The sequence below is a fragment of the Macaca thibetana genome, chromosome 9, assembly GCF_024542745.1.
Source record: "Macaca thibetana thibetana isolate TM-01 chromosome 9, ASM2454274v1, whole genome shotgun sequence".
In the NCBI taxonomy this organism is placed as follows: domain Eukaryota; kingdom Metazoa; phylum Chordata; class Mammalia; order Primates; family Cercopithecidae; genus Macaca; species Macaca thibetana.
This window is the reverse complement of record NC_065586.1, coordinates 63,572,147-63,599,210: the sequence shown is the minus strand read 5'-3', so window position 1 is coordinate 63,599,210 and position 27,064 is coordinate 63,572,147. Positions and strand designations below refer to the sequence as shown.

Below are 27,064 nucleotides of genomic sequence, written 5' to 3'. Positions count from 1 at the left end.
ATGAGTATACTTTATTCATGTTTAGAGAGCCATAGCCCAGCACAGTGACTCACACACAGTAGGCATTGTTAAGTGTTTGTTGAATGAACGAACATACAAAAAGTGGCTGGAAAAAAAGGCACGACCCAGAATGCTACCCCAGAATTCTTCATGGGGGTCCATCCCTGTGTGTCCATTTTGGGGGAGCATGGCCGGCTTGCTCAGAGGAGGTGGGTCAAACCCCGGGGGAGAACGGTAGTGGCCTTAGCAGGAAGCTGAAGCAATGGGTGACAGACATTAGCAGGGAGGTCTCAGGCAGAATGTCTCCACCTTGGATGGCTGCTGTGATCCTCCCCTGACAGCCCTACTTGCGGGCTGCTCAGCCCACCTGAGGGGGCAGGGACAATCTTCATAGTTCTCCCTGCTGCAAGAAACAGGTGTCCTCCTGACGAAGCAGCAGGTGCATGGGCGGAGTCCGGGTGTCTTCCTCCTCTCTCAAGATGTGGTAGTGTGGGCTGTAGCTCAGCAGGATCAGCATGAGATATGGTGTGCTCTGTTAGGAAGACCCCAGGATGGGGAGTCAGGAGATTGAACGTCCCACCGCCATTACCCGCCCACAACGTGGCCCTGGATGGTCACGAATCTCCCTGGGCCTCTCTTCCTCCATCTGTACTGTGGGGACTTGGTAATGCCTTGGAGTGACTCCATCCTTTGGTGCCCAGCCAGGGTAATGGGAACAGCCAAGTGGCCCACATGGGAGAGCAACTAGTGACATCCAGGCACTGCTATATTTTGCAAAGCCATCAGCTCCCCAGCATCTTAGAGCTGCCAGGCATTGAACACAGCATCTGCTTGGAAACCCGGGGCTGTCCCAGTGCAGGCCTGTTTGATGAAAGTTGGCAGGGGCAGGATGGCAGTTGGGTTTTCCAGGGCACCTGAAGATTTTCCAGGGGGACACATGAAGACCATCCTTAACAGGGGAAAAAATGGTTTGTGAGAGAGAAAGCCTTATGTTATAGCACCCGTATATCTCTTCCCCTCCCTATGGCACAGCATTAGCTCACAAAGAGGATTTTCCTGTTTCTGAAGTTCCTGTAAGGGACAGGTATGGGGAGTGGCAGCCTGGCTGAGCTTGGCAGAGCCAGATTCCCTTCCATAGGACAAAGGTGCCTGTGAAAGACAGAAGAGAGGGTTGAGTCTAGAGAAGGGGACTGGAGGCTGACCATGACAGGCATCCCAGGGGGAGGCCTGGAGAGGACTTGGTCTGCAGGCAATAGGGGTGTCGGGGGTAGGTTGCTTTCTGAGTGAGAGACAGAGAGAGAGGCACTGTAGAGAAGGGTCCAGAGCTCTACCATTTACTAGCTGCATGGGCCTGGGGAGTCACTCAACCTTCCCGTGCCTCAGTTTCTTCATCTGTAAGGTGGGAACGATAGAACCTACTGCATAATGGAAAATCCCTCAAATTGTGCCTGGCACCTGATAAGGACCATAGAGGACTATGCAGTGACAATGGTGGTGGCAGTGTGGTGATGTAAAAACCCTCAAAATCTTCAGTAGAATTTACATCTCCCAGGGGTAGACCCAGCAAACTGCTCCTCCTGCCATCCGGCTGAGTGTCGAGTCTTGTCCCAGCTACCTGGTTGCATCTGGTGACAGCTATGCAGCTGAGACTGCTAACAACAGGCAGGGCTGCCCTCAGAGCTCCAGCCTGTGTCACTGGGGGCCTCACCAGAGCCTGCCACAGTGGGAACCAGGGCCCCATCAGGCCTGGCAGGCGCAAGGCATCTGCCCTCCATGTGGCTGAAGCATCCCAAAATTGCCACAGGCTGAATTTTGTCACCAGCCTGCTTCTCATGCAGAGGACATCTCCCCCAGCCAGGAGGAACAGATTTCCCAGCTGGGCTGGTCCCTCTGGCTGGCTGGGCTCAGGGGATATTTTCAGATTCTGGGTGACATTCCTCTGCCACTCAGCCTAATGGCTCCCAGATGCTCCCCCTGCCCCGTGCTCCCTCCCGCTTGTTCTGGGCCGTGCATGCAAGGCCCGGGCCTGGGGCTTGCTCACCCAGGCTCTACACCTCTTGACTTTTTCTGTTGCTTTTAATCTAAAACATTTTGTCCCGCTTAACATGATGGCTTGACAGAGGCCAGCATGAAAGAGGCTGTTTCTTCCTGGATGGTGACCAGGGCAGAGAAGCGGACAGATGAAGGAGGAAAGAAGGAAGCCGGCTCTGGGAACGGGAGGAGCACGGGGAAACATAGGAGCCTTTATTGGCTGAGCATAAAAGAAGCAACAGGAGTCGCAGCTGAGTTAACGTGGCCAGGGCACTAGGGGCCGGGCAGACGCACCGGGCCCAGCTGGGAATTGCCGGGAGGGCGGGGTTTCGTGGCTCATGTTCGCAGAAGTGCCTTTCCTTCCCTATCCTTCGGGGCTGCTTTTCTAAACCTTCCCTCCCGCTCCCCAACCCTACTCCTTTTTTCTCCCTCTCGGAACACTTGAATTTGTCATTCTTGGCTGTTGCTAGTAATGAGATAGGGCTGCTGCTGCGGCCGTGGGAGGGAGGTGGGGAGTGGACACCAGAAAGAGAAAGGAACAGAGAGGCATGGAGGAGGTGGGGCTGGAGCCTGAGAGGGGACTTTGAGAAACAGGCTGTGGGTGGCAGACCCTGGAGGGGTGAAGTGCCTAACTCACTGTTAAACAGAAACCAGGATGGGCCGATGGGCCGATGGGCCTCAGGCAGGGTGCACAGTGGCCATCCATGCCCACCCCTGCCTGCCTGCTGGCCCTCCCTGCCATGGCCCAGTGAGGACACCAGCATGCTAACAATCCTCATCTCTGCAGGATCTGTTATTTCCACCTTTCTCAGTGTGCCCACTGTCCCGTGTTCTGCAAAGCAGCCTTGTACACAAGTTCAGGCAGGTCACGAAAAGCCCATTTTGTGGGGTGAGAAGCTGAGGCAGAAGGGCCACCAGCAGGTCGCCAGCAGGGCTGAGCCTGGGGCCCAGATCTCTGGATTTCTCATCCAGTTATGAAAATATGGAGATGAAATAAAGGGGGAAGAGATTATATTGGTGAAAATGGGCCAGGAAAAGACAAACTTCGAAGACCAGATGGAAACCCCTCCGCTGAGGAATCCTTGGACGCTGCTCCCAAGGCAGCCTCCCCACCGCCCCTGCAGCAATGACACTGACCCAGGCATTTTCTCTCTCTCTTTCAGGACCTCCTGTAAGTACTCAAGCCGAGGGTCTCATGCATCTGAAAGGCCTGTGTCACTTGCTGGTAATGGGGTTCTGGGTGGGGACACTGCAAGCTGGGCCCCTGCTGTCTTGGGGAGGGCCTATGCGGGCTCCCGAGGGGTCCCTCCAGAAGGCTTCTTATAAGGGGGAGGCTACCATTTTGCTTTTCACCCACCTCTGCACCCCTCCAGGGCAAGACAATGGCTGCCCCCAGGGCAAAACAGGCCCCAAGTTTCAATCGAAAAGAATGGCTTTCCCTCTAATTAGCTCAGTTCTTTTGTCCCCCAAAGAAGCTATTGGAGTCAAAAAAAAAAAAGCACCAGGCATTAGAAAGAAGAAAAGAGATCATCTCTCCTCAGTTCTCCTTGAAAAGTCTCAGAAAACAGGCCATCGAGCTGGCTCCAAGCGTGGTCTGCTCCAGAGCACTCATGTCCACACCCCTGAGTGGCAGCTCTATTCTGGCCAAGTCACTTTGGGCAGGTGGTGGTGGTGGTGGTGGCGGTGGTTATGTGAGGGAGAGCGGTGTCAGCCGGTTAGACTGGGAGACAGTACATAAGTTATAGGCAGCACGCCGCACTCCTTCCTGGCCTTGCTAGGAAGCCCAGGGTGGGGCGCGGGGTGGAGCCACTTCCAGAGAACCTGAGAAGAGCCCAAGGAGACTGCCTCCCTGAAGTAATGGATCCAGAGAACAGGAGCACCAGTCTTTGATATCCCAACAAAAGACCAGAGGGCGCTGGGGGAGCTGGAGATAGGAGTTGAAAGGGCCCAGCCCTCACATCAGATCTTTCTCAAGGTTGCTGAAATCAACCCTATCATCACCCCTTCCTTGGAGAAGTCATTTCCATAGTTGTTTTCCTCTTAATGTGTACCTGTGGGAGCTGCCTGCTTAATTTTTAGTAAAGGCCATTACTGAAGACTCCATTTGTGCCCTGAAAGGCCCTTGCACCCATGCTGAGGATCCCATGCCCCCTGACACATCACAGTGAGGCAGGATCTGTCATGTCATTGCTTGAAAGGAAGGATAATTTATTAAGGCGTGTTTGGTGTGTCAGATCTTAATTCCCTTCATCCATCTTCCAAAATAAACTCTGCCATAGAGAGCTTTCACCTGTTGGAAATGTGCTGCTTTTCCCTGTCTTATTCCGAGGAAGCCACAAGAGCCTTCAACTGCTCCCACCCTGCCTTGGGGCCTCCTGCACACACCTCACCCCCAGGGCTGGGATGCCAGGACAGCTCTGAGTCCCTGCCTGACTTGAGGGTCCTTCCCTCAATAGTAATTTTGCATTCTGAGAGCTGGTGCTGGCCCAACCCAGGGACTGTTCCCAGACCCCTTTGGGTCTGTGCTGAAGGAGCCCATGAGGTGGAAGGGGTGACTCTCCACTCAGTCTCTGTCCACAGAGTGAAGGAGAAAGGCCCAGGTAGCTTTCCCCACATTCTGAGCCCAGCGCAGAAGAGGAGCCCTGAACCTTTGCCCAGTGCTGGCTGAAACCACAAGGCAAGAGGAGGAGGAAATGGGAAGCTGACCAGGGCAGGAATCATCTCCTCAGCCCTGTTATCTCTGCTTCCTGCAAAAGAAGAATGCTGGTGGCCAGAGAGAAGGGCTCTGAGATGCCTGTCTGCTGCCCTCTGGGTGTATCCTGGGGGCTGGCTCTGTCCTCCAACAGGAAGACCCAGGTTCCTGTGGGCACAAGGTCAGCCAGTGCCTGAGAACACAACCATGCAGAATGGATTAAAGCTGCAGCAGGAACCATTTAGGAGGAAGCAAATTTGCAGCCACCACTGCCCCACCCATCATGCCCTTGGCAGACATTGCTAATCAATTAGGAGGCTTTTTTAACATAACCCATTAGTCTGTTACTCCCAATCCATTGGTGTCAGTGCTCGAGCTGACATCTATTGGCCATCCCTGGATTCGATTTAAGGGAGAATTTCTTAATACTGGGAACTGTGAGACTGAAAACAGATGACCAAGGGAAGTAGGGATGTATCTTTCTCTGAAGGAATACAGCGAAATATTTGCCAGCAGCTGCCAGGCCTTGCTGAATATGATCCTTGCTGAAATAGTAGCTAACACTTACTGTGTGTTAGACACTGTTATGTTTTTATGGAGGCAGTGTAACATAGTGATTATGAGCAAGGGCTCTGGGGCCGGACCAACTGCAGTCAAATCCTGGCACTGCCACTTTTTGCTTTGTGACCTTAGCAAGTTACTTAACCTCTCTCTGCCTCAGTCCCCTCATCTGTAAAATTAGAACAGTAATGATATCTGCTTCATATGGGTGTTGTAAGGAATATGTATGTGTGTACTATATATCTATATATATATACACATACACACACACACACACATATATATATATATATATATTTTTTTTTTTTTTTTTTTACTTAGGACATATTAATTCATTTAATCCTAAAAGCATAAGGCTTCCCTCAATGATGCCCAAAGATTTTTTGCAAACCTTTAATTTTTTTTTTTTTTTTTTAGAGGCAGGGTCTCACTCTCACCCAGGTTGGGGTGCAGTGGTGTGATCATAGCTCACTGAAGCTTCAATCTCATGGGCTCAAGTGACCCTCCTGCCTCATCCTCCCAAGTAGCTAGGTCTACAGGCGTGTGCCCCCACACCTGGCTAATTTTTTTAATTTTGTTTTTAGAGACAGGGTTTTGCTATGTTGCCCAGGCTGGTCATGAACTCCTGACCTCAAGCCATCCTCCTGCCTCAGCCTCCCAAGTGGCTGGGTAAACCTTACATTTTAAGGAAGAAATTATGATTTTGTGAATTTTTGTTAATGAGTTTATTATTTTATTTATTTCTACCCCATCCCATTCCAAGAAACATTTTAGGAGGATTTACAAGCTATCTAAGGAAACAGGAGGTAAGGGGTGGAGAACAGAGGCAGGAAAGCAAGGGGAATCCAGAGCCATGGTACCGCAGCATCCTGTGCAGATGAGCCACACACTCGGCTCTGAGCTTCTCGGTGGTCAGAGCAAAGAGGAAAGCAGAGCTTTGGCAAGGGTCGGAGTGCAGTAAGGTAGGAGCGCGCCTGATGCTTGGGCAAGGCACAGCTTTTCCTGATAATGGGGCCTGAAATCAGTTTCCCTCATGTGTCCTCGTAAGGGTGGCACGATATGGATGGTGTCGGTTGTAAGGACACAGCAAGCAAATTGCCCCTTCTGTTCCTATTCAGAGTAAACCCACTGCATGAGGTTGGGACCCTCCTCACCTGGGCCCCTTCCCTTCCCTGGGATGGGAGGTCACTGCCCCACTTCTCAGCCCACTCTGTGACATTAGGGGACAGGCAGTTTAGAAGCACGAGGAAGAGGGCATTGGTTCAGCACTAAAGCTCTGGTTTAAGGGACGCAGTGCCTGGTCTGTCCTTGTGGGGGCCTGGGAAAGCAGGGCTGTTGCCAGGTTCCTGGTATCCGCAGGCAGATTCATTCATTCGTAAATGTGTCTTAAGGACTACTGTGAGCTCCACATTGCTGAGGCACTGGGGACACATTCGTGAATGAAACAGGAAAGTCCCTACCTCAGGAGCTCACATTTTAGTGCTATGGGGCAAAACCAGCAACATGACAGGATGGCGACAAGTCCTGTCCCCATGAAGTCTGTAGCCCCACGTTCCCCAAGGACCCCCCTCCCCGTGACTGGCGGGCGTCACTGCACCACCACGGAGCGGATGTCCTCAGGAACAGAGGTTAGAAGGGGTGACTTACTCCTGGTGCTGCCTGAACTTTTCTCAGCAGCCCTACAGGGACTTGTCTCCCAGGGAACACCCCAAGACCCACTCCTGGTTCTGCCTTCAGTTTATGGGAAGAGCAGGACGTCTGGAAAGAGAGGAACTGTATGTGACAGCAGGGTCTCTGGAGGGAGAAACCAAGGCCAGCCCCATGGCCGTCTCTGGCCTGTCCTCTTCTCTTCTAATAATCATGGTAATAGCTGCATTTATTTAGGACTTGCTCTATGCCAGCCGCTGTGCTCAGTGCTTTACATACATTCTCTCGTTTGATCCTAACAGATAGGTAATGATTATTCTTCCATTTTCAAGGATGAGAACATTGAGGCACAGGGAGACCAAGGCACTTGCTGAAGGGTACCCAAGTAGTAAGTGGCAGAGCCAAGCGGTGAACACAGGTGGGCTGTCTTCAGGGCCAGAACTGGAAGGAAGCTTCATGAGCCTTAGTGATCAAGCCTCCCCCTTCATTTTGTTCATAAAATAACAAAGGCCCACCCAAGTGGCTTGCCAGGGTCACACAGCTGGTTGGGACAGTGCTCAACAGTTAGGTGTTACAATACCCTGCCTGACCTATGGAAACTTCACTCTTCATTTAGGGTCCCACTGGAAGACCTGGACTCCCAGTAAGTAACTTTTGTTTCTTCTTTCCTTTGCATCTCTTTTACATGCTGTTTCTCAGTCTGAAGACTGGCTAGGCTGGTTTTTCTCCACGTGTATCTGGGTACAGGCCACTCTCCAGAATCCCCGATCTATAGCTTAGAGTGAAGTCACCTCAGCTCCCTCCTCCTTTGAGATCTAGAGAGGACCCTGCTGGGGCATCTTTAGCTGCAGCCCTTGGTGCCCCTTTGCCCGAGGCAGACAAATTACAGCATGCAGATCCTTCCAAAACTGTGGCTGACTTCCAGACTGATGACCCTACCATGGTCAGCTGCAGGGATGGGCAGCCCACTGGCACACTGACCATCCCCCTGCATACCAGCTGACATTGAAACCACTGTTTTCCTATGCCTGCTGGTGAGAGAGCAGACTCAGAAACTTTGTTTTCCCCCAATTACCATGTCCCAATTCTAGAGAGTTACTGTGCCAAATAACCACGGGGACTTTGGGACAAAAAAGATAGCCATCTCTTATTGAAACCATTAGAGGAGCCAGGTACTGCATTGATCACCTTTCACACATTCGGCTTGTTCAACACCTCAGTGAAATGGGGATGATTATAAAGCTGTTTTATACATGAGAGTCAGGAAGGTAAAATAGTTTGTCCATCTGTCCAAGCTTCAGCTGGGGACCTGTTAGAGGCCCATATCATCACACACCATTCCGTACTGCTGTTGCTTGTGGTCTGTGCTCCACCTTCAAAACCCATCTTTAAAGTATTCTAAGACATTGCTCTGTGGAGTCTAGCCCAGGGCATGGATGAATGGAATACTGGGTCTGTGTTCCATGGACCCTCAGATAGGGAGTGACCCAGGCAAGATGCTGCAACCTGTCAGGGGGCCGGAATCAGGTATGGAGAGCACCCTGGCCTGGGGCTGGCACCAGTCTGCCCTGTCTCCCCGTACCAAAGGTCACATCTATGAGATTCCAGACCCTTATGTGCCTCCCTCTTACCTAATGACTCCCCTTTTAGACATGGATTATACTGTAACCTTTGGACTAATCCAACAGCTTCTAAAATTCATGCCTAGCAGTGGCTTTCTTAATGAAATGCATGTGGGGGAATGTTCAGACTTGCAAATGGAAACTCTCCCAGTAAGAGCCCCAGCGCAAAGGAAGACGAGTGGATCGGTCCCATGAAATCCAAGGAGGGGAAACATCAGATGACCGAGGGGAATGTGGGCAGACTTTGTTTTTTTCTTACAACATCCACCTTTAAAAAGCATTTAGGGGGCAATTGACAGAGCAGGGGCTGCTGCACATAGTTTCCAGTCCCTGGCCATTCCACACCCATCCCTAACCCAAGCATTTTATGGCCAGGACTGCAAAGAGCATTAGTTTTAAAAAAGAAATGAAAAAGAAACCAAAACAAACATCCTGAAATATCATTCAAAAGCCCAAGAGTGAGTGGACCATGGGGCTGCCACAGCCGACGACCAGCCCTGGCCTGGGGTCCTTCGCAGGCAGAGCCAATTTTGGATCCACAGGTCATGGTCCTGTTGACACTTCCATGTGAAGAGACCTAGGAGTAACCCTCAAAGAGACTATGGATGTGAGCCCCTGGTGTACAAAGCAAAAGGTGTGGAGTACAAACATGCTGATGAAATTCACCTGCCTGCGGCTGCGGTAGGCTTTACACGAGCAGATGCCATTTACTCAACACCAAAGGCCAGGCACTGGCCACATGCTTCTCAGAGACAGCATCATGTGCCATCCTCCCAGCAACCTCATGAGAAAGAAGCTCTTATCACCCCCACTCCACAGAACTGATGCTCAGGGAGGTTAAAGGAAGAGTCAGTGCTTCTAATCTGCACTGCTACCCTGCCATTCTTTAGCAAAAGTGGAACATTTTACTCAAAGCCACCATTGGTCTTGACCTTATGCGTTAATTTTAAGAGCCTAACTTCAGAAATAGTTACTTCTTTCAGGTGTGCCCCACATACATTGTGGATGCGCATTGTTCCTCGAGGCATTGTGCCTCAGTGGGGTTAGCAGATGCAGAGTCACCCCAGAAAAGCCCCTGCAGTCCCCTCCTGTCCAGCAGGCTGGAAAACCACCTGAGTCTCCGCACCCTATTGCTTTCCATCCGTCCAGGCTCCTAGCAAACTTTAGGCCCCACCCCAGGTTTTATGATGTCTGCATGCATATGATGGCAAAAAAATATTTTCTACCAAAAGGGGGAGGAACAAAACTTAATAAGCAGATTTCCAGAGTGAGAAGATGTAACCCCTGGCTACAAAACAAAGCATTTCCCTTGGAGCATCTGCAACTCGTGATTCGGCTGAATCCACATGGCTCATGGTCCTTCCTGTCAGTACTGGAGGTGGCCGAGAGGAGGGAGGAGTGGAGAAAGACTCCAGAGGTTGCTTTCTCAAACCAGGGGCTAGGGTGGAGCACTGCTCTCCAGCCCTGGCAGAGACAGACCAAGGAAAGTGATTCACCCATCTGTCACATGGGAGCTGCCAGTCACCCTGCTCTGTGCCTTGAAGTTGTGCATGATAAAGATGAGGCACATCCTGGCCATTGCTGGAATCGATGCAACAGTGAAATCTAAGGGAGTAAAGGCCTTGGAAAGGCATAGGGAAACTGAGGCCCAGCCTGGGACCAGACTCCTTCAGTGCCATAGCGGTGGCTGCTTGCTGAATAGTCCTTGGGAGGTGCATAGGGAGTGCACCTATGTGATGCTTGGGCATCATACAGCATGTTGTCCCCACTGCAAACCGGGTTAGCTGTGCCCTAAATCAGGTGCACAGCTTGCCTATGGGGTCCTTCACATGCTAGCCTGGTTCCAACCACATCTGACTGTTTCTGCCTCCTTCATCATCAGGGGGACAAAGGTGCCATTGGGATGCCTGGACGTGTGGTGAGTTGGCCCATTTGCACCTGCTCAGGTGGCCATTGCTTGCTTCTCCGTGCTGGCCTGTCCTCTAAACCATGGCAATGTGCTGTCTGCCCCAGGTTCAAGGAGAGGGTCAGCTCTTTCCCTTCCCCAGGCCCCAGTATGCTTCAGGGAGGGACAAGGAAGGAGAAGGGAAGTTGTATTCCAGTCCTTCAGACCTCACAATATGGCTTTACTCTCCAGAGAGCTGCCACAGCAAAGGAAAAACCCAACAAAGTTGCATGAACAAAGCCCTTTGCCAGTTACCTGCTGGGAATGGGAGGAACAAACTGAGCCTCGACATCAGAAGGACTCCCACTCCACCCTCCAAAGCTGGCAGCTCACCCTCAGATTCACAGCTGCTCCTGCAAACCCCTCGGGGGAGCCAGGGTTCCCAGAGGCCTTCTCTGTAGACAGAGATGCACTAAGAGATGGTGAAGACAGGGCTTGGCCCCGGGTGGTGCCTCCAAGTCCTCACTAGGAGGCCGAGAGTTAAAACATTCCCTGTTTCCTGCTGGAAAATGAGGATGGAGAAGGGTAGATGAGAATGTTTGATGGAGAGGGTGTTTCCCAGAAATGGGAAGGCCAGCAGCAGCCCTTGAGTGTCTACAAAGGGCTAGAAAGGCAGTAGCCTAAGGCAGTGATGGCCATGCCCCACCCTCACCACTCCCCAGCCTGGGCTGGGACAGGGCCTCAGCCGCTCTCCCCATGTGACTCCTAACTTGCCATCAGCCTCTGCCTCCCCTGGCTTCCCAAGACCCCTGACCACCCCCATGTCATTCTCAGCTTTGCCTCAGAATCTCATGGGATTGGCTGTAGGAGTGGGTCACACATCCTTGTGTGAATTTGCATGCCTGGTGTAAGCCTGCCAGTGCTCGGAGGCTGAGAAAAGGCATCCAAATGAAAGCTGACCCTTGCTAGTTCTAACTGCTTGCTGGTGTTGTGCTAAGAGCCTTGTATTAGCTTACTCAGACTTCACAAGAACTGCATGAGGTAAACAACAGTTTCCACCCCTACTTTTCCGATGAGAAAACTGAGGCTCAGAAGCTAAATGTCCTTCCCAAGCTCACACAGTCAGGAAGTGGCTGAGCAGAAATCTGAACTCAGACAGCCCAACTCCAAACCTGCACTCTTGATCCTGACATTATTACTACTCCCCGCTCACCACCCACCCCCCCTGGCCTTGCAGCTCTGAGGAGGGTCTGATCCTTAGAATGAAGCCCCCGAGGCCTGGGATATTTCAGAGTTCAGGGAAAGTTCCATGTCACGGAGCTTTGCTCTCTCCAGGGCCCACCCAAGGCCTGTCTATGGAGGCATGGAGGCTGGGAGCGCTGGGCTGCCCCATGTGAATCTCCCACCACTTCCCAGAGCAGAGCATGGTGGAATTGCTGCCTGGCTCTGTCTCTTTTCTTCCATTCTCTAACTCCAGATCCTGAGTCCACCCAAGCCGTCACAGGCTCTGAACAGAGCGGGGAAACATGATTCAGCCATCCTTTCCCGAGGGCCTGAGCATGTGGACCTGAGCCAGTCACCTGCGTTACCATAGCCCTCTGAGCCCCTGTCTTCCAAATGAAGATGTTAAGACTCACTGCACCTGAGATAGGGTGGAGTTGGGCTTTGTACCCAAGCCAACTGTGGGACCCCAAAGTCCCTGCTCCCAGGGAAGCTTCAGAAGCCTCTCCCGAGTGCAGAGACCGGCCACAGGGAAGGCTGCAAAATGCAAAGTGGCAGCTCTGGGCCTCCCCGCCCTGTCCGTACTGTCCTCCTTCTTGGACCTTGTGGACACCTTCCCCCAGGAAGCGTCCACACTTCTCCCCCATAGCAGGGAGCAAGAAGGAGGGGAGCTGCAGGACGTCTCCCCACTTCCTTCTTAGGAAGGAAGCCACTCTGGCTGCTGGTGCTATTTTAAATGTGACAATGGGCCCATTTGTTTGCCCAGTAGGGGTCCTGGCAGGAGCCACCTGATAAGCAGTGAGGTGGCCAGTAGGTGTGACATGACTGGGTCATCCCTGGGGTTTACCAGAGGTGGCCCCACTGGCTTGTCCAGAGCAGGGTGGATTGGGACTGCCCATCTACTGGTCACTGTGGTTGCAAGGGATCCTTGGCCGCCTAACCAGCCTCCTCTGCATCACTGACCCGTGCTCCATCCTTCCAGAGATGTGTGTCCTGCCTTCTGGCCTCCTGTGGTTCTCCACGCCCCCTCCCTCCACCTTGCCCGGCCAGGCCCAAGGACTCCAGGCTTGTCTAGCTTGGCAAAGCTTTGTTCTTGGTGTTCAGCTGGACCTGCAAACCTCCTAGACACCAGCATCACAACACAGTCCTGGGGCAATTCCCCCCATCCCCACCCCAACCTCAGAGTGTCCTGGCCAGCTGGGGCCATGGCTTCTGGGGAAGACTTCCTGACTTAGGTGGGATCTTGTTATCTTTTCTCTCTCTCTGTCTCTCTCCAATTATCTGGCTTTCTCTCTCTCTCTCTCTCTCTCTCTCTCTCTCTCTCTCTCTCACACACACACACACACACACACACACACACACACACACGTGCCTCAAGAGGGCCTCTCACAGCCCCAGCCTCTGTTCCTCAGTTATCTGGAGCAGCTGCACATTGCAGCCGCTGCCTTCCACATGCCACATGCTGTGCTTGTTGGACGTGGACCTGTCATGTGTCAGCATCTGTGTTTTGCTTTGTTTCTTATTTCACAGTGATTTCTTCTGTTTGGTTGTTGTGCCACGAACATGGATTCTCGTGTGGGTGCCTCTTTCTCATCCCCTCTTTTTTCTCTCCCTCCCTTTCCCTTCTTGCACCCTGTGTTGCATGTGGCTGCCCCAGGGAGTAAAGGGCCAACCAGGCGAGAAGGTGAGTCCACGCTTTCCCCTTCTGCCCTGCACCCAGCCTCCTCCTCCAGGTGGACTCTTGACAGGGAGACTCTTAGCCCTCCTCCCCCGATGAAAGCCTCAGCAGAGGGTGCTGGCTGGGCCTGCTGCCCTCACAGCCTCTCACAGCCCAGTTGCCTAACAGCTTCCATACCATCGGGCAGCAGTCTTGGGATTCCTGGGCGGCGGTCCCAGCTTTCCCGGCTGAGCAGGTCTCCCCTGCCCTGCCCTGCCCTGACAGCATGAGGCCGCATCACTCTGGCCAACTGCTCTTTTGTGTAGCTGGAACTGCCCAGGGGGACCCCCAAGGTTATGGAATAGACCCTGGGAAGTCAGAAACCCCGAAGCCATCCTGGAACATCAGCCCTGCGGGGTTCTGGAGAGATTTCTGAGAGCAACACTTCTTTTTTTTTTTTTTTTTTTGAGATGGAGTCTCCCTCTGTCACCCAGGCTGGAGTGCAGTGGCGAGATCTTGGCTCACTGCAACCTCTGTCTCCTGGGTTCAAGCAATTCTCCTACCTCAGCCTCCCAAATAGCTGGGATTGCAGGTGCATGCCACTACACCCAGCTAATTTTTGCAGTTTTAGTAGAGACGGAGTTTCACCATGTTGGCCAGGCTGGTCTCGAATTCCTGACCTCAGGCGATCCGCCCACCTTGTCCTCCCAAAGTGCTGGGATTACAGGCGTGAGCCACCATGCCTGGCCAAGCACAACACTTCTAAGGAGCTCACTCTGCAGATGAGGAAACTCATCTGATGCCCAAGGAAGGAGCAGGGCTGGCCCAAGATCGCACAGCAATAGTGATGAGCGGGGGTTCTAAGCCAGACCTCCCAGTGCCCAGCTCTGTACTTCCCTGTCTGTAATGCAGTATTTCTGCAATAGTTTTCTGTCTCCAAAATAACAATCTCAACAATTGTAATACAGCTGCCATGTATTAAACACAAACTGTGTCAGGTGCAGTTTTAAATGTTTTGTCTGTTTTCCCAACTAGCACCGACGTAACCTTTTCAGGGAAGTTTAATATTCTCATTCACATGAGGCACAGAGAGGCCAAGTCACATGCCCCAGGTCACACAGCTAGAATGTGGCGGAGCTAGAGAGACGCCCCAGTGGTCTGACTCCAAGGCTGGGGCCCTAGCTACCATACTATTCTGTCCCCAAAATGGAACCAGACTGTCAGCTCCACATTGGCATGAGGCTAAACTGCCTAGGAGAAAGACACATGACCCTTTCCATGGACCAGGCATTGTTTTAAGTACTTTACATTATCACGTGACATCTTCTCATCCATCCTATGAGACAGGCGCTATCTGTATCCTTACAGACGAGAAAACAGGCACGGGGACGTTAAGTCGCTTGCCCAAGGTCACACAGCTGGTGGGTAGCAGAGCTGGGCTTCAAACCCAAGCATTCTGGCTCTTAACCGTGACACTACACCTCCTTGTATAAAACTTATTGTATCATTTCCATGACATAAACAGTTACTAATTTGAAATCACCCCTCGCCTACCTGTGAGGTATGACATTTTCCAAAATGCGTTTCCCATAAGGGCAGCAGAGCCGCTCTCAGAATCCCTGTTCACAGAGGAGGTATGTGGGCTCGGAGAGGTTTTGTAACTTTTCCTGGCAGAGTAAGACCTTGAACTTGGGGACACACACACACACACACACACACACACAGCGCTTGTCTAACTAGCTTAGCCACCCTTGACAGCACTTCGAGCTCCTCATTCAGCAGCAACTGCCTTCCTCTCAGAGCTGACAATTCTGCTCCAGGCTTCACCCCTCCGTGTCGTTCTGAAACCGGGACTAGGGAATTTGAGGCAGCTCAGCCTTTCAGGGTCAGGGATGCTAAGTTCACACAGCACGCGTGTTGCTTGTGTCCCCACCCTCTGTTTGCACAGCCCCGTTCTCGGGCAGGTTCAGCAGTTGCAGGGTGTGCAACCAGATGGGTATTTGCGGAGGGGGCTGGAAAGCACCCTGGGCTGGACGCGGGAGAGACTCAGGCCTGGGCAGGCTTGCTAAGTCTCCCCTCTCTCCCTGTGTCTCCCTGTTTCCTGCCACTCCAATGGATCCGGTTCTTCTTGCTTCCCCGGCCTGGGGTCCCACCACCTTGTCTCCCCGGAACCCCATGTCCTGTGTTCTCGCTGACACCTCTTCTCCTTTCCCTCCTGCTGCTTCCCCCTACTACCTGCCCTTCCCAACCCGTCCCAAATGCTCCCTCCTTGTCCCTGTGCCCTCTCTGTTGCCTCTGCTGATCCCTTCGTGGCCCTCCACGTCCCCGGCCTCCCTCTCCTGTCCCATGGGGCCGGCGTCCTGCTCCCGGCCCCCTGCCAGCTCCTTCCCTTTGGCTCCTCTCTTTCCCGCTCCTCTTCTCCACACCTCCCTGCCCCTCGCTCCCTCTCCCCCTTCGTCTCTCCCCGCAGGGGTCCCCCGGAGATGCTGGGCTGTCCATCATCGGCCCCCGCGGCCCCCCTGTAAGTTGTTTTTGCTGTTCCTCGGGGTGTGGGGGGTATGGGTGAGTTGATGAAAAGGGCTTTCAGGCTGGGGATGAGGGGGCAGCGAGGGCAGCTGTGCCCCTGGGTGGGGAGGCCACTGCATGTGATGTGGTCAGCCCAACCAGGCCTCGGGTGCCGATGTTGATGTTAAGGAAAGTGGCCTGGCTAAATATACCTAAATTACAGCCCCTTGGGAGGGTTCTGAGGGACCTGCCCTCTAGCCACGAAACTACAGCAGCTGCGAGGCGGCCCTGCTGTTTACAGACAGAAGGGAGAAAGAGTTTGCTCTCCTCCGGATGGGGTGATCCGGCTTTCCCGGGAACCAGCCTTTGTTTCTGGAAGCCCATGGAGCAGATACGAGTCCGGGTTCACTGACCCAGGCACGCAGTCCTGGTCTTGCCAGAAGCCCAGCCCACACTCACCCTCACAGATGCGTCTGTGTGCGGTGCGGGTTCCTGCGTGTTCACTAGCACCCTCCAACCCGTGGCTGGGAGCTTGAGAAAACCAGCGAGGTTCCCCTCACATGTGCTTCCTTAGGGACCAAAACGGGGCTGCGGGTGATGAAGCCAGCAAGATATCGAGGCTGTGGGAGGAAGGCTTGTTATTTTCCCAGAGCCCTGAACCACGGGGCTTTAATAAAATCACCACATGTCAGGGTGGAAAGGATCCCAGGGATGGTCTCATACAGCCCTCTCAGAAGGGGAAACTGAGGCTCAGAGAGGAGGAGGGGCCTCCCATGTAGAGGCTTGGCAGGATTAGAACCGAGGAGCCCCGGCCTCACCACAGCAGCAGGCTGCCAGCTCCACCTTCTGCACTTTTCCTGACCCGCCATGCTCCGTGAGGGATGGGAGCAGAGGGCTAGCCTCTGGAGGACTGAGACCCACATCGGAGGGAGAGGGGCTGGAGAACAAATGGCTAAGTTACATCCAAGCCGCAGTGAGCTGAACAGCCAAGCGAGGGGTTGTGGTGAGTGTGGGGAGCTGAGAGGTGGAGCCAGTTTGGGAAGGAGAGCAGAGAGCAGGGGCAGGAGAGCCAGGCTGGCAGGCAGGTCAGGGGCCGGTTCGGAGGCAGCACTTGAGCAGCCCTGGACTGAGTAGACATGGCCTTTACAGCAAGGTTTTCTTCTGGGCTCAGACCACATTGACCACGCTTCACACTTCCTCTATGGTGGTCTTATCTTAAGACTTTTACATGTATTCACTCACTTAATCCTCACAAGAACCCCATGATGTAGGGACTGTGATCACCTCCATTTTACAGTTGAGGAAACTGAGGCACTGAGAGGCTGAGTGACTTGCCCAAGGCCATAGGGCTGGCATGTGGCCACACTGGTAACAGATCATTCAGCCAGGCCATCTGGCTGCAGTCTGCTTCTGATTCCTGCTGCTGTCATGGACAGGACAGGCCTGATGTCACTGTCACATGTGCTCCTGGGCTTACATGGTGGCTGCCCCGATGGGCTTCCAGCCTCCTGTGTACTGGAGGAGGTGCAGCGCCAATGCCCTGGCCGAATTGGTCCTGATGAAGGTGGTGATGGGAAGGTCATAGAAACAGAAGACAGTCCTCCAGGTTCTAACATCAGGGACCGAGCCTCGTGTGTTAAGAGGACAGGGGAGTAACACAGCATACAGGGCCTACCCTAGGCCGCCATCTCTGTCTGCCTTCTGGTCTGGCTACAGATGTTCTATTGCACGGATCCTGCTGGTCCTCTAACACCCTTTCAGCAAATTATGTCAACAGGCTACCAAAAAGTTATTGAAAAGCTCCACTGCTGGAGATGTGTTCAGGGCAGTAGAGCCTCTGCCCCTCCTGGCCTCAGCCCAGCACAGATAACCTAATCAGAAACATACCTACTGCACCGGATTTGACTCCAATAGTGAAAAGCACCTTCTGTTCAGGTAACAAAGAGAGCTTTTGTCTCCCAGGCACCCGTCACAAAATAGGTCTCCTTCACAGCTGTGAGGCAGGCTCCACCAGCCCATTTTACAGAGGAGAAAACAGTTTCCTAACTCGCCTGTGGTTGCCCAGCTAGTAAGTTCTAGAGCTTGGGTTTGGCCAGGTCAGCCTCATCCCAAAGCCTGCATTCTTGCCTCAACACCCTGCTCCATGTTTGAAATGCTACTGTTTAAAATGATATTTACTGCAGGAGAAAAAAATCCTCCAGGTGGGTGCCTACATTGGCACCAGGAAAGGTTTTATCGTACCAGGAGTCTTAACCAAGCCCAGCATCCTCTAACTTTGGCCCCAATCACCCAGTGGCTCAAGCCATCCCTGCTGAGTCCCCACTGGACAGCAGGGGCAGCCCACTCAGCTCCTCCCAGGAAGCTGCCCTGAGCTACTGGGAGCAGGGGTGGGGGAAGACAAAGGGTCCATTTGTCATTAAGTGGTAGAGGTCAAGTGCGCACCCTTGGTGGCATCCAGGGATGATGGAGAACATGTGACTTTCCACTCAGCCAGGAAGGGTCCAGCAGAGATGCTGCTAATAAGAACCAGCCTTGCCACTCTCAGGGGCCACCTGCCTCCCCTCTTGGAGCTTGATAAATGGTCCAAGCAAAGAGGGACCCCCTCCAAACACTTCGGAGGAGGGTTCACTTTCTAATGAAGCACGCTGGAATACAGTGTTGGGGCACTTTGACTTTAAGGGAGCCTCATTAAATCCAGGGGGAGGCTGGATCCCCAAAATGCTGGCTGGCCCAGGAGGCCCTGGGCAGCGGATCTGCCAGTCCTAGGAAATGCCCCATCTCAAAGTGTGCCCATTCCCTCTCTGAGCTCCCCAGCTTCTCTTCTGGGGCCAGGAGATATCTGAACTTCCAGTCCTCATCCACTAGGAGCCACCCCACACCAGGTAGACACACCTACTAAGTGTGTCTCAATTCACTCCGTTCATATTTGTTAAGAGCCCAGTGCCTGCTAGGTGCTGCCTAGAAACCCGACCTCTGTCAGCTTGCCCTCTGGGCACATGAGCTAGTGGGAGAGACCAGCGATCACATAATCCATGACAATGCAGACAGCAAGTGCTAAACCAGGGGATGGTTAGAGAGTTGTGGGACAAGGAGGAGGCACCAGCCTTGGGGAAGGAGGGCAGGCAGGGAAGGTTTCCTGGAGAAGGGGACAATAACTGCAATCAAGGACCCGTGAGAAGCCCTTACATTATGGTCAGGGGTTGGGCTTTGTCCTGAGGGTGTGAAGAGCTTGTAGGCTGTGTTAGGCTGATGTGGGACATGACCAGATTTGCAGTTTGAAAGGTTTTAGAAGGTCCAGCATGCAGCATGTTTAGAAGAGGCTGCAGTGGGAGGCTGGCTGGAAGGCACTTGCAACAACCAAGGCCTGGACTGGAGCAGAATCGGTAGGGCTGGCCAGGAGGGCTGGACTTGCAAGCTATTTTAGAGGTGGAATTGAAGGATTTAGTGATGATAAAAAATGAGGATTGAGGGAGAAGCAGGAGCTCAAGATGACACCACATTTCTGACTTGAGTAACACAGTACCCTTTCCCAGAAGGAAGAACAGATTTTGCCAGGGGAGATGAGTTGAATTTGAGCGTGATGCATTAGAGATGCCGTAATGTCCAACGGGAACTGTGATCCGCTGCTGGAGGTCAGAGCAAGTGGTCGGCTGGAGCCAGCTTGGACGGCTGGCAAGAGTGGACCATGCACACCTTGCCTCCTCCCAGCTGCGTTCAGTGACCTCATGTTGGTAGCTTGAAATCAGCTATGGTGGGTGTATTTATACCACAGATATTGGCAGATGCTGTACGAGGCAGGGTTCTCCTCTCCACCCTCTCCCACTCAGCTAATGGTTAAACATTTGCCAGCATGGAGTCTTGTTGGTGAGGGAGGCAGAATGAGGCGGCCCGTGGGCAGAGACACAACTGACCATCTCTTGACGGTCAAATAAGAGAAGGGAGACTTCCTGGTAGGCTTTTTCCAGCAAGAACCTTCTGTCTGTGTATTTGCAAGTAGGAGAAAGACAGGGAGGAGTAGACACAGGGGTCTGCTTTCAGAAGTGGGGACCTCCTTCAGCTCCCTTTTCACTCTGACCTTGAACTAAGGGAGAAGGTTTCAGAGATCAATGTAAAGATTATTTCCTTGGTTCTGGTTCAGAAGGATGTAATATTAATCCATGAATTAATGTACAAATACATCTATTTTTTATACATTTAATGTGGTCCTAATCCCTGTGCGTTTTTTATGAGGTTGGGAATCCAACAAAATTCTACTAGATACAAAAATGTATTATAAAAACAGGACAATCTAAGAAACATATGAACAGAACAGAATGGGGAGGCCAGGAATAAAGCCAAATGCATGTGTCAATTTGGTACATGATCAAGGCTTCATTTCACAATAGCAAGAGAAAGATCAATTGTTCAAGAAATGATGCTGGGGCAACCGATAAGCCACTTAGTAAAAGGTAAAATGAAAGACGGTTGTTTGGTTTTTTATTATTAAAACCAATTTATTCATTATATCAGAATAAATTCCAAATGAACAAAATACTTAGATATAAAACCTGAAACCATAAAATACAAGGACAAAGCATGAGTGAACATTTTATAATTCTGAAACTGGGGAAGGCCCTTTTAAACATCACACAAAATCCAACAGCCATAGGAGAAGATTAAGTTTGTCTATATAAATATAAAACATACCAGAAACAAAATAAATGACAAATGCCAAATTAGAAAGAATAGTCATCACTATTCATGACTATTGAATATTCGGATATCTCCTGGCCCCAGAAGAGAAGCTGGGCAACTCAGAGAGGGAATGGGCACACTTTGAGATGGGGCATTTCCTAGGACTGGCAGATCCGCTGCCCAGGGCCTGCTGGGCCAGCCAGCATCTTGGGGATCCAGCCTCCCCCTGGATTTAATGAGGCTCCCTTAAAGTCAAAGTGCCCCAACTCTTTGATGCATGACTATCAAAGAGTTATTTTTCTTGACAAAGTGCTTCATTCAAATCAGCAGGGAAAAAATAAACAACCTACTAGAAAACATTGGTAAAGAGAAACGGGCAGAGAAATATTGGAAGAGATGTCTAACCTCAGGATATAATTGAAGAGATATAAATTAAAGTCCAGTTCCAAGTCTCCCCACATGCCTTCCCCAGGCCCAGCCTCTCCACAAAGTGGCGTCCCAGTTTCCACTTGGTCCATGACAACATTCTTCCCCAGATCTCTGAAAAAGCCTTGGTTAGCCCCGGATTTGGTCCTGGTTGGAGAGATGCATCTTCCTACCAGGGCAGGCTCTGTAATTAACAAACTGTATGATTATCCCTACCACGTAAACATTGTCCCTAGCAGGATTGAAGATGTTTCTTGGAATCCTCTCCTCCTGACCTTTGCTTCAGTCCTCTTGGTGTGCAGAGTAGTTTACAGAAAGTTTACACTGGGAGGTTTCAGAGATGACATTGGATGGTTTCCGGGTTTTCTCCTTGGTTTATTCTTAGCATCGCTTATCCTTGAGAGGAAAAAAGCCAGGGGCCCTTCCGATAGATGAGTGGAATCTCCTCCCTCATGCCCTTTTGGATGGCTGCCACAAGCCCATCCTAAGCCTGCGGCAGACTTCAACTCACTCGCTGTTGAACCAGCGCACCCACCCTGATGGCAGGGTGCCCATCCTACCCAGCTGACGTGTTCCCTGAGCACAGGCCACTGGGCACTTATGTTCGTGGCTTCAAGGAGGACCCTGGCAGCCTGGAGATGCTTTAGGGTCATAGCATATGAATCCTCACACCAGCGCTTGGAGCAAGGCATGAGCCAGACGCCCGCTGAACAGGGATGGGGGAGCCTGCTGCATTGTATAACAAAGAGAAATCTTCTGGAGAGGTCTGATTCTAAAACTGCTGCTTGACAAGGACAAACTTTCATTGATCACAAGACATATTGGGCTCAAAAGTAACCTTGCTCTATTCTGGAGCTTCCCTGTTCAGTTCAATTCAACAAGTGTCTGATGATGGCAGCTACCATTTCAATAGGCTTTACAAACATAATTAAATGTAATTTGATGATCCTATGAGGTTATACTGTTATCTCGATTCTATAGATGAGGAAACTGAGGCTCTGGGAGGTTAGACAACTTGCTCAGGGTCACACAGCCATAGTTGGAGACAGGGTTTGAATTTAGTTTGCCAGTCTAGAAAGCCCATGCTTGGGAAGAGATTCTGGCTGCGTCAGCCAAAGGAGACCCCAAGCTGAGAACTGGGCATATTTGTTTGGTGAACGGCGGGTGAGCCAGTGTGTCTCAGCATAGAATAGATGGAAAGATGTGGCGGGAAAGGAAACTAACGTGGTTGATGGGGATGGGATTGTAGGCTGGCCTTGAACATGGTAGAAAGGAGCCCTTGCTGGTTCTTGAGAAGGAGAGTGACAAGACTCACATTTCTTAGCTCCCCATCACCCTTGACCACCTGGCCATCCCTCCTCAGCCCTGCATCATCACAGCCTTGTGCTTCTTCTAGTCTCATCACATCCCCTTTGTCCTGAATCTTGATCATAAACCACTGGATCATAAATCACTGTGGCCAGTGAACCTGCTTCTAGTCTCCACCCTAAATATTTATTTGTGTTGCACTCTGCACCTCCAGGAAAATAGGCATAGATTGCTCTGCATCCCACAAAGATTAAGGAATGCTCAGAGATTGCCCAACTGCTAGGAGAAGCCTGCTGGCCAGGGTGAGAGGAACAGGAGCAACCTGACCTAGTCTAGCCTGAAAATACACATTTTGAAGGTCAGATTCTGATATCCAAGCCATCCTTAGATAAGTGGCCATGAGCAATGACTGTGTAAATAAAAAAGGGCTTAGAGGATCGCAGTCCAGGAGTTCCGTGTGCCACGGGCTGAGTCTCCGCTCGCCCCACTGTCCCATGCGTCTGTTTACAAGCCACACATACACAGTGGTGAGGAGCTCTCCAGGGGCCGCTTCCCAGAAGTAGACCCAAAGGACGTTGGCCCCTTCCTGTTCCATTCCCACCCCCAGCACCCGCAGGAGATTTCCTATGATGTTCCATTTCATCTTTCTCCATCCTCCCTCCCAGCCCACTAACCACAGTGAGTGTCCCCCAAGGACGATCACACAGAGTGAGAGTCATGGAAGCAAAAACGAACCAGAGGGCTAGGGATTGGCTGCATCTCCTCCTTGCTCAATCTCACTTGTCTCTTTTTTTTTTTTTTTTTTTTTTTCAGGGTCAACCAGGCACTCGAGGTTTTCCTGGATTTCCGGTAAGTGGAGAAGGCTGAAGTTAGTTATGTCCCAGGTGGTCTGTAGGCCTGATTGGGTTAAACTCCATCTGAGGTCAGCCCTGGTTCCACTCTTTCTCTCCCAAACCCTGGTCATTAAGGACTTGCTTCTACAGCCATTCATGGACACCAACTCAGGACAGTAGCTCAGCAGTCAGGTCACAGTGCAAGGAATAAATACAGGGAAGCAAATCCACAAATTAAGGGGCAGCAGGACAGGCCCCAGGTGAGTGAAGTCACAGGCTGATAAACCCCAGCATGACCTGGGAATATGGAATGGACGATGCCCTGTGGGAGAATACCTGCAGCTCAGACTGTGCCCGGGCTTTGAGAGGAGATCCAGCGTGGGGAAGGCAGAGGGATGACCACCTGGGTGTCCTTGACCTCTGCCTATGGGGCCTAAGACAGGTTCTGACAGGCAGAGCAGAGGGAGAAGTTCCCTTTTCTCCCAGCCTCAATGCAGGCCAGCCCCTGATTTCCAGGAACACACCACCCACTCTGCACTCAGGGCAAGGGTGAAGTCTTTGACATTAATGGGGAGGCCACCCATTGGGTTTTCTCTTGTGCTGTGTACCTGGCATACAACATTGTATTATGCTGAACCCCATTTCAAGATGGGAAGTTGAGGCCTAGGCTTACCCATGGTCACATTAACAAGTACGTGGTCAAGCAGGGCCTTGAGCTCCAACTTATCAGAATCCAGAATCTATGCTTTTCCCCACTGCCCAGGCAGCCTCTTTGGCAGGAGGCTTGTGATGCTCAGTCTTTACATTTGGCCTTTCTTTTTTCAGGGTCCCATTGGGCTGGATGGCAAACCGGTAAGTGGACCCGCTGTCAGGGGAGGGCTCCTCCCTCTCACTACAGGTCAGTGATCCTGGATCTCTTGGTCCTTCTGCGAGACCCTGACTCCTTGGAAAATGCTTTACTTAGAAGGAAAAGTCCTGGGGCTGAAGGTTGTCACTACTGGGAAGTGGAGGGGGCCATTTGAGTCACCCCTGACCCCAGTGGCCTTCCCCAGGGCACAGGTCACCAGCTGCCCAGCCTGGCTTTCAGAATCCAAGCAAGACGCATCCCTGGGTGATTCTGGGTGGGGTGGGGGTGAGGTCAGTAGGCAGTGTGGAGAGTGGAGGGTATGGAGGTCAAATAGCTGGTCTGAAGAGCCTGGCCACTTGTGCACACGATTGCCCCTGCTCCTCAGCACCTGTGTCTCCCATGGCCCTGTCCTCGAGGTCAGGGTCTCCCTCCCCGATTGAGACCCGACACGTGTGCTCAAGTCCACGTGGAGACTGCTTCCTACCATAGCGCCTCTCCTCATTCATTTCAATCCTTTGGACTTGGTTCCCTGACACAAATGTTCTTGGGGGAAAGAAGTCCCCTCCCCAGTCCTAGGAACAAGTCAGCTGGAAGGGAGCATGCCCCACCCAAAGCCCTCAGGGTGGATGGAATGCAGCCCCACTCACAGCCACGCCCGGCCCCACCACTCGCCTCTCTCAGTTGAGGGACCCTAGCACCACCCAGTCACTCCCCAGCTTCAGGCCAGCGAGCTAAGTGCAGCTCAGGGGCGCCAGCAATCATTTCCACTCATATCATGGGACCAATCCCCCGAAGCTACCGCGGACATGTGGATGAGGTGAGAGTCAGGGTCTAGGGAGACTACCCCCACCCCTGCTCTCTGAAGGGCAGGCAGCTGCTAGTGAGGCCCAGCAAGGGGCAGTGAGCAAATGACCTTGCCTTAGGGACTGGGTGAAGGAGTGCACAAGCCAGAAGGTGCAGATGGAGCACAGGGGACAGGGAGGAGCACGGGGGGCAGGAAGGAGCACGAGGGAAGGGGGTGGAACTTCTGGGCTGCAAAGAGTGCACCTGGTACTCACCCTCTTCTCCTTCCAGGGCCACCCAGGACCAAAGGGCGACATGGTAAGAGCCCAGCTTTCCTGCCTTCCCAAGATGGGTAGGGGTTGGCCTAGCCTCACAGGCACCGCCAAGCACTGCAAAGTGGGCCCCGCAGGGACAACAGGAGTGGCTGCCCGTGCTGGTCACGCCCCAGCTGTGTAAACCAAATGCCCTGGATCCTCACATCAATATGCAGGGAGGCAAAATGGGCAGGGGCTTCTCCATCTGAAGCATGAGGCTGGGAGATCCAGAGAGAGCGCATACCTGGTCGGTGGCACACAGAAGTCAGTGTCCAGCTTAGTGCTCTCAAACCACACTCGCGTGGGCCTTGGGAGACAAGGTTTCATCTGCACTCACAGGGGACACTTTCTGTAAGAGACACCATTTCTACTGAGCCTGAGGTCCCTCAAGGCCTCATAACCCCTTCCCAGTGCTGGCTGTGCCCTGAGCCACCCCAGGACTCCAGGGGTTCCTGCCCCACTGGGGCTGGTGGTGCCCAGTGGATCATCTCAGCTGGGGGTGCCACATGCACCATCCCAAAGACCCCTTCTCCTCTCCCCACGCCTTCCTGGGAGTTTCTGTTTGGATGTTGGGCCACTTGGCAAGTCGAGAGCGGGAGCGAGGCCTTCTCTTCCGTGTCACAGCATCCTGTGGCCGCCCCCCAGATGGATCTGCCCGGGGGAATTGGAGTGCCTCAGGCCCCGAAAAGGTGGAGAGACAAGCTTTGCCCCACCTTTCTCCTGGCCCCTACCTTCTGCAGAGCTTTGGAAATAAATTTGCCGTCTCCACAGACCATCCCTTCCAGAAGGCAATGAAGGGCTGCCCACTCTCACAGTGGGCCAGGTCTCAGCAGGAACTGATGGGCCATTAAGAGCAAATGGGCCCCTGCTCCCACACTGTAGAGTGTATTTTGGTTTTCAATAAAGCCCTGCTAAAAAAAAAAAAAAAAAAAAAAAAAAAAAAGCCCTGGGCTGGGATGCAATTTCTGCCTCCTAAGTCCCAGGTCACACCTACACTGCGAGGGACCACCTCCTGCTCCACAGGTCAGTGGGCCAGGCAGGGGTCTGGCTCATGCCTTGCTCCAAGCGCTGGTATGAAGACAACCCTTGACCCATGACTGGGGCACTGCCAGGGCACCGAGGGAGGCAGGCAATCTCGTGGATGGAAAGGGGGATGGCGGAGTGTTGGCTGCAAGGCCTGGGCTCCAGCCTAGCTCTTCCTAACTTGCCAGCTCCCTCTGGGCCCCAACCTGTCCTCTTGACTCAGATCCAACTAACATTTATTGAGGGTTTGCCATGTGGTCGGCACTGGGCTAAGCACTTTGCATGACTGTCTCAATCCTCAGCGTAACTGTGCTCCAGGTCTTACAAGAATCCCTTTTGGCAGGTGTGGAAGCCAAGTCTCAGAGAGTCTAGGTAACTTGCCTGAAGTCACACAGCTGAGTGTCCAAAACAAGATCAAAACACAGTTCTCAAATTCCTTCCCTCCACGTTTTATTACCTTCCTCCCTTTCTGTTTCCCTCACTCTTTGTCAGCCTTCCTGCCACCTTCCTTCTTTTAATGCATTTTTTATGGAGTATCTAAAATGTGCTGCGCACTCCTTCAGGTGCTAGGGATACAGACGGGAGCAAGAGAGGCTGTCTTTGCCATCTGTAGCTCACAGTCTACCAGGGAGACATCCTTTTAAATCATCACTCACGTAACTAACAAGTTGCTTTGCAATGAGTGCTATAAAAAGATAATCCTTAGTGCCCTGGAAACCTTGGTATAACAAAAACCTCACCCAGGCCAAGGGTCGGAGATGGCTTTTCTGAGAAAGAGACTTTTGAACTAATGCCTGAAGAACGAGGATTCAACCGAGAGAAAATAGAAAGAGGGATGAGAATGTGCTTTCTGGACATGGGAGAACAGCATGTGCAAAGGTCCTGAGGTAGGAAAATCCTTGACATGTCTGCAGAACTGGAGGAAGGGCACTGGCGGCAGAAGGCCCCTGAGGCAGTGGCAGAAGAGCTGGTGCTGGAATCCAGGTCCCCCAGCAAGGTTTCCTCTCCATCACAGCTGCCTCCGCTGCAAATGCA

General features: G+C 52.3%; 2 protein-coding genes across 4 annotated transcripts in view; both read left to right on the top strand.

Annotated features, from left to right (window-relative positions):
- Window positions 1-7,934, top strand: part of LOC126962259 (uncharacterized) — a 71,305-nt gene extending 63,371 nt beyond the window's left edge. The window contains exons 3-4 of the mRNA XM_050803130.1: window positions 3,195-3,693; window positions 7,745-7,934. Of these exons, the coding sequence (XP_050659087.1) occupies window positions 3,195-3,693; window positions 7,745-7,934 (689 nt within the window). The remainder of the gene's footprint in view (window positions 1-3,194; window positions 3,694-7,744) is intronic.
- The window catches only part of COL13A1 (collagen type XIII alpha 1 chain), a 90,098-nt gene continuing 69,066 nt past the window's right edge, over window positions 6,033-27,064 (top strand). The window contains exons 1-7 of one of the 3 annotated variants that reach the window (XM_050802961.1): window positions 6,033-7,574; window positions 10,436-10,471; window positions 13,317-13,343; window positions 15,787-15,837; window positions 23,043-23,078; window positions 23,888-23,914; window positions 24,984-25,010. In XM_050802961.1, the coding sequence (XP_050658918.1) occupies window positions 10,457-10,471; window positions 13,317-13,343; window positions 15,787-15,837; window positions 23,043-23,078; window positions 23,888-23,914; window positions 24,984-25,010 (183 nt within the window). In that variant the 5' untranslated portion in view covers window positions 6,033-7,574; window positions 10,436-10,456. The remainder of the gene's footprint in view (window positions 7,575-10,435; window positions 10,472-13,316; window positions 13,344-15,786; window positions 15,838-23,042; window positions 23,079-23,887; window positions 23,915-24,983; window positions 25,011-27,064) is intronic. The other 2 variants (XM_050802962.1, XM_050802963.1) reach the window with 2 other exon arrangements.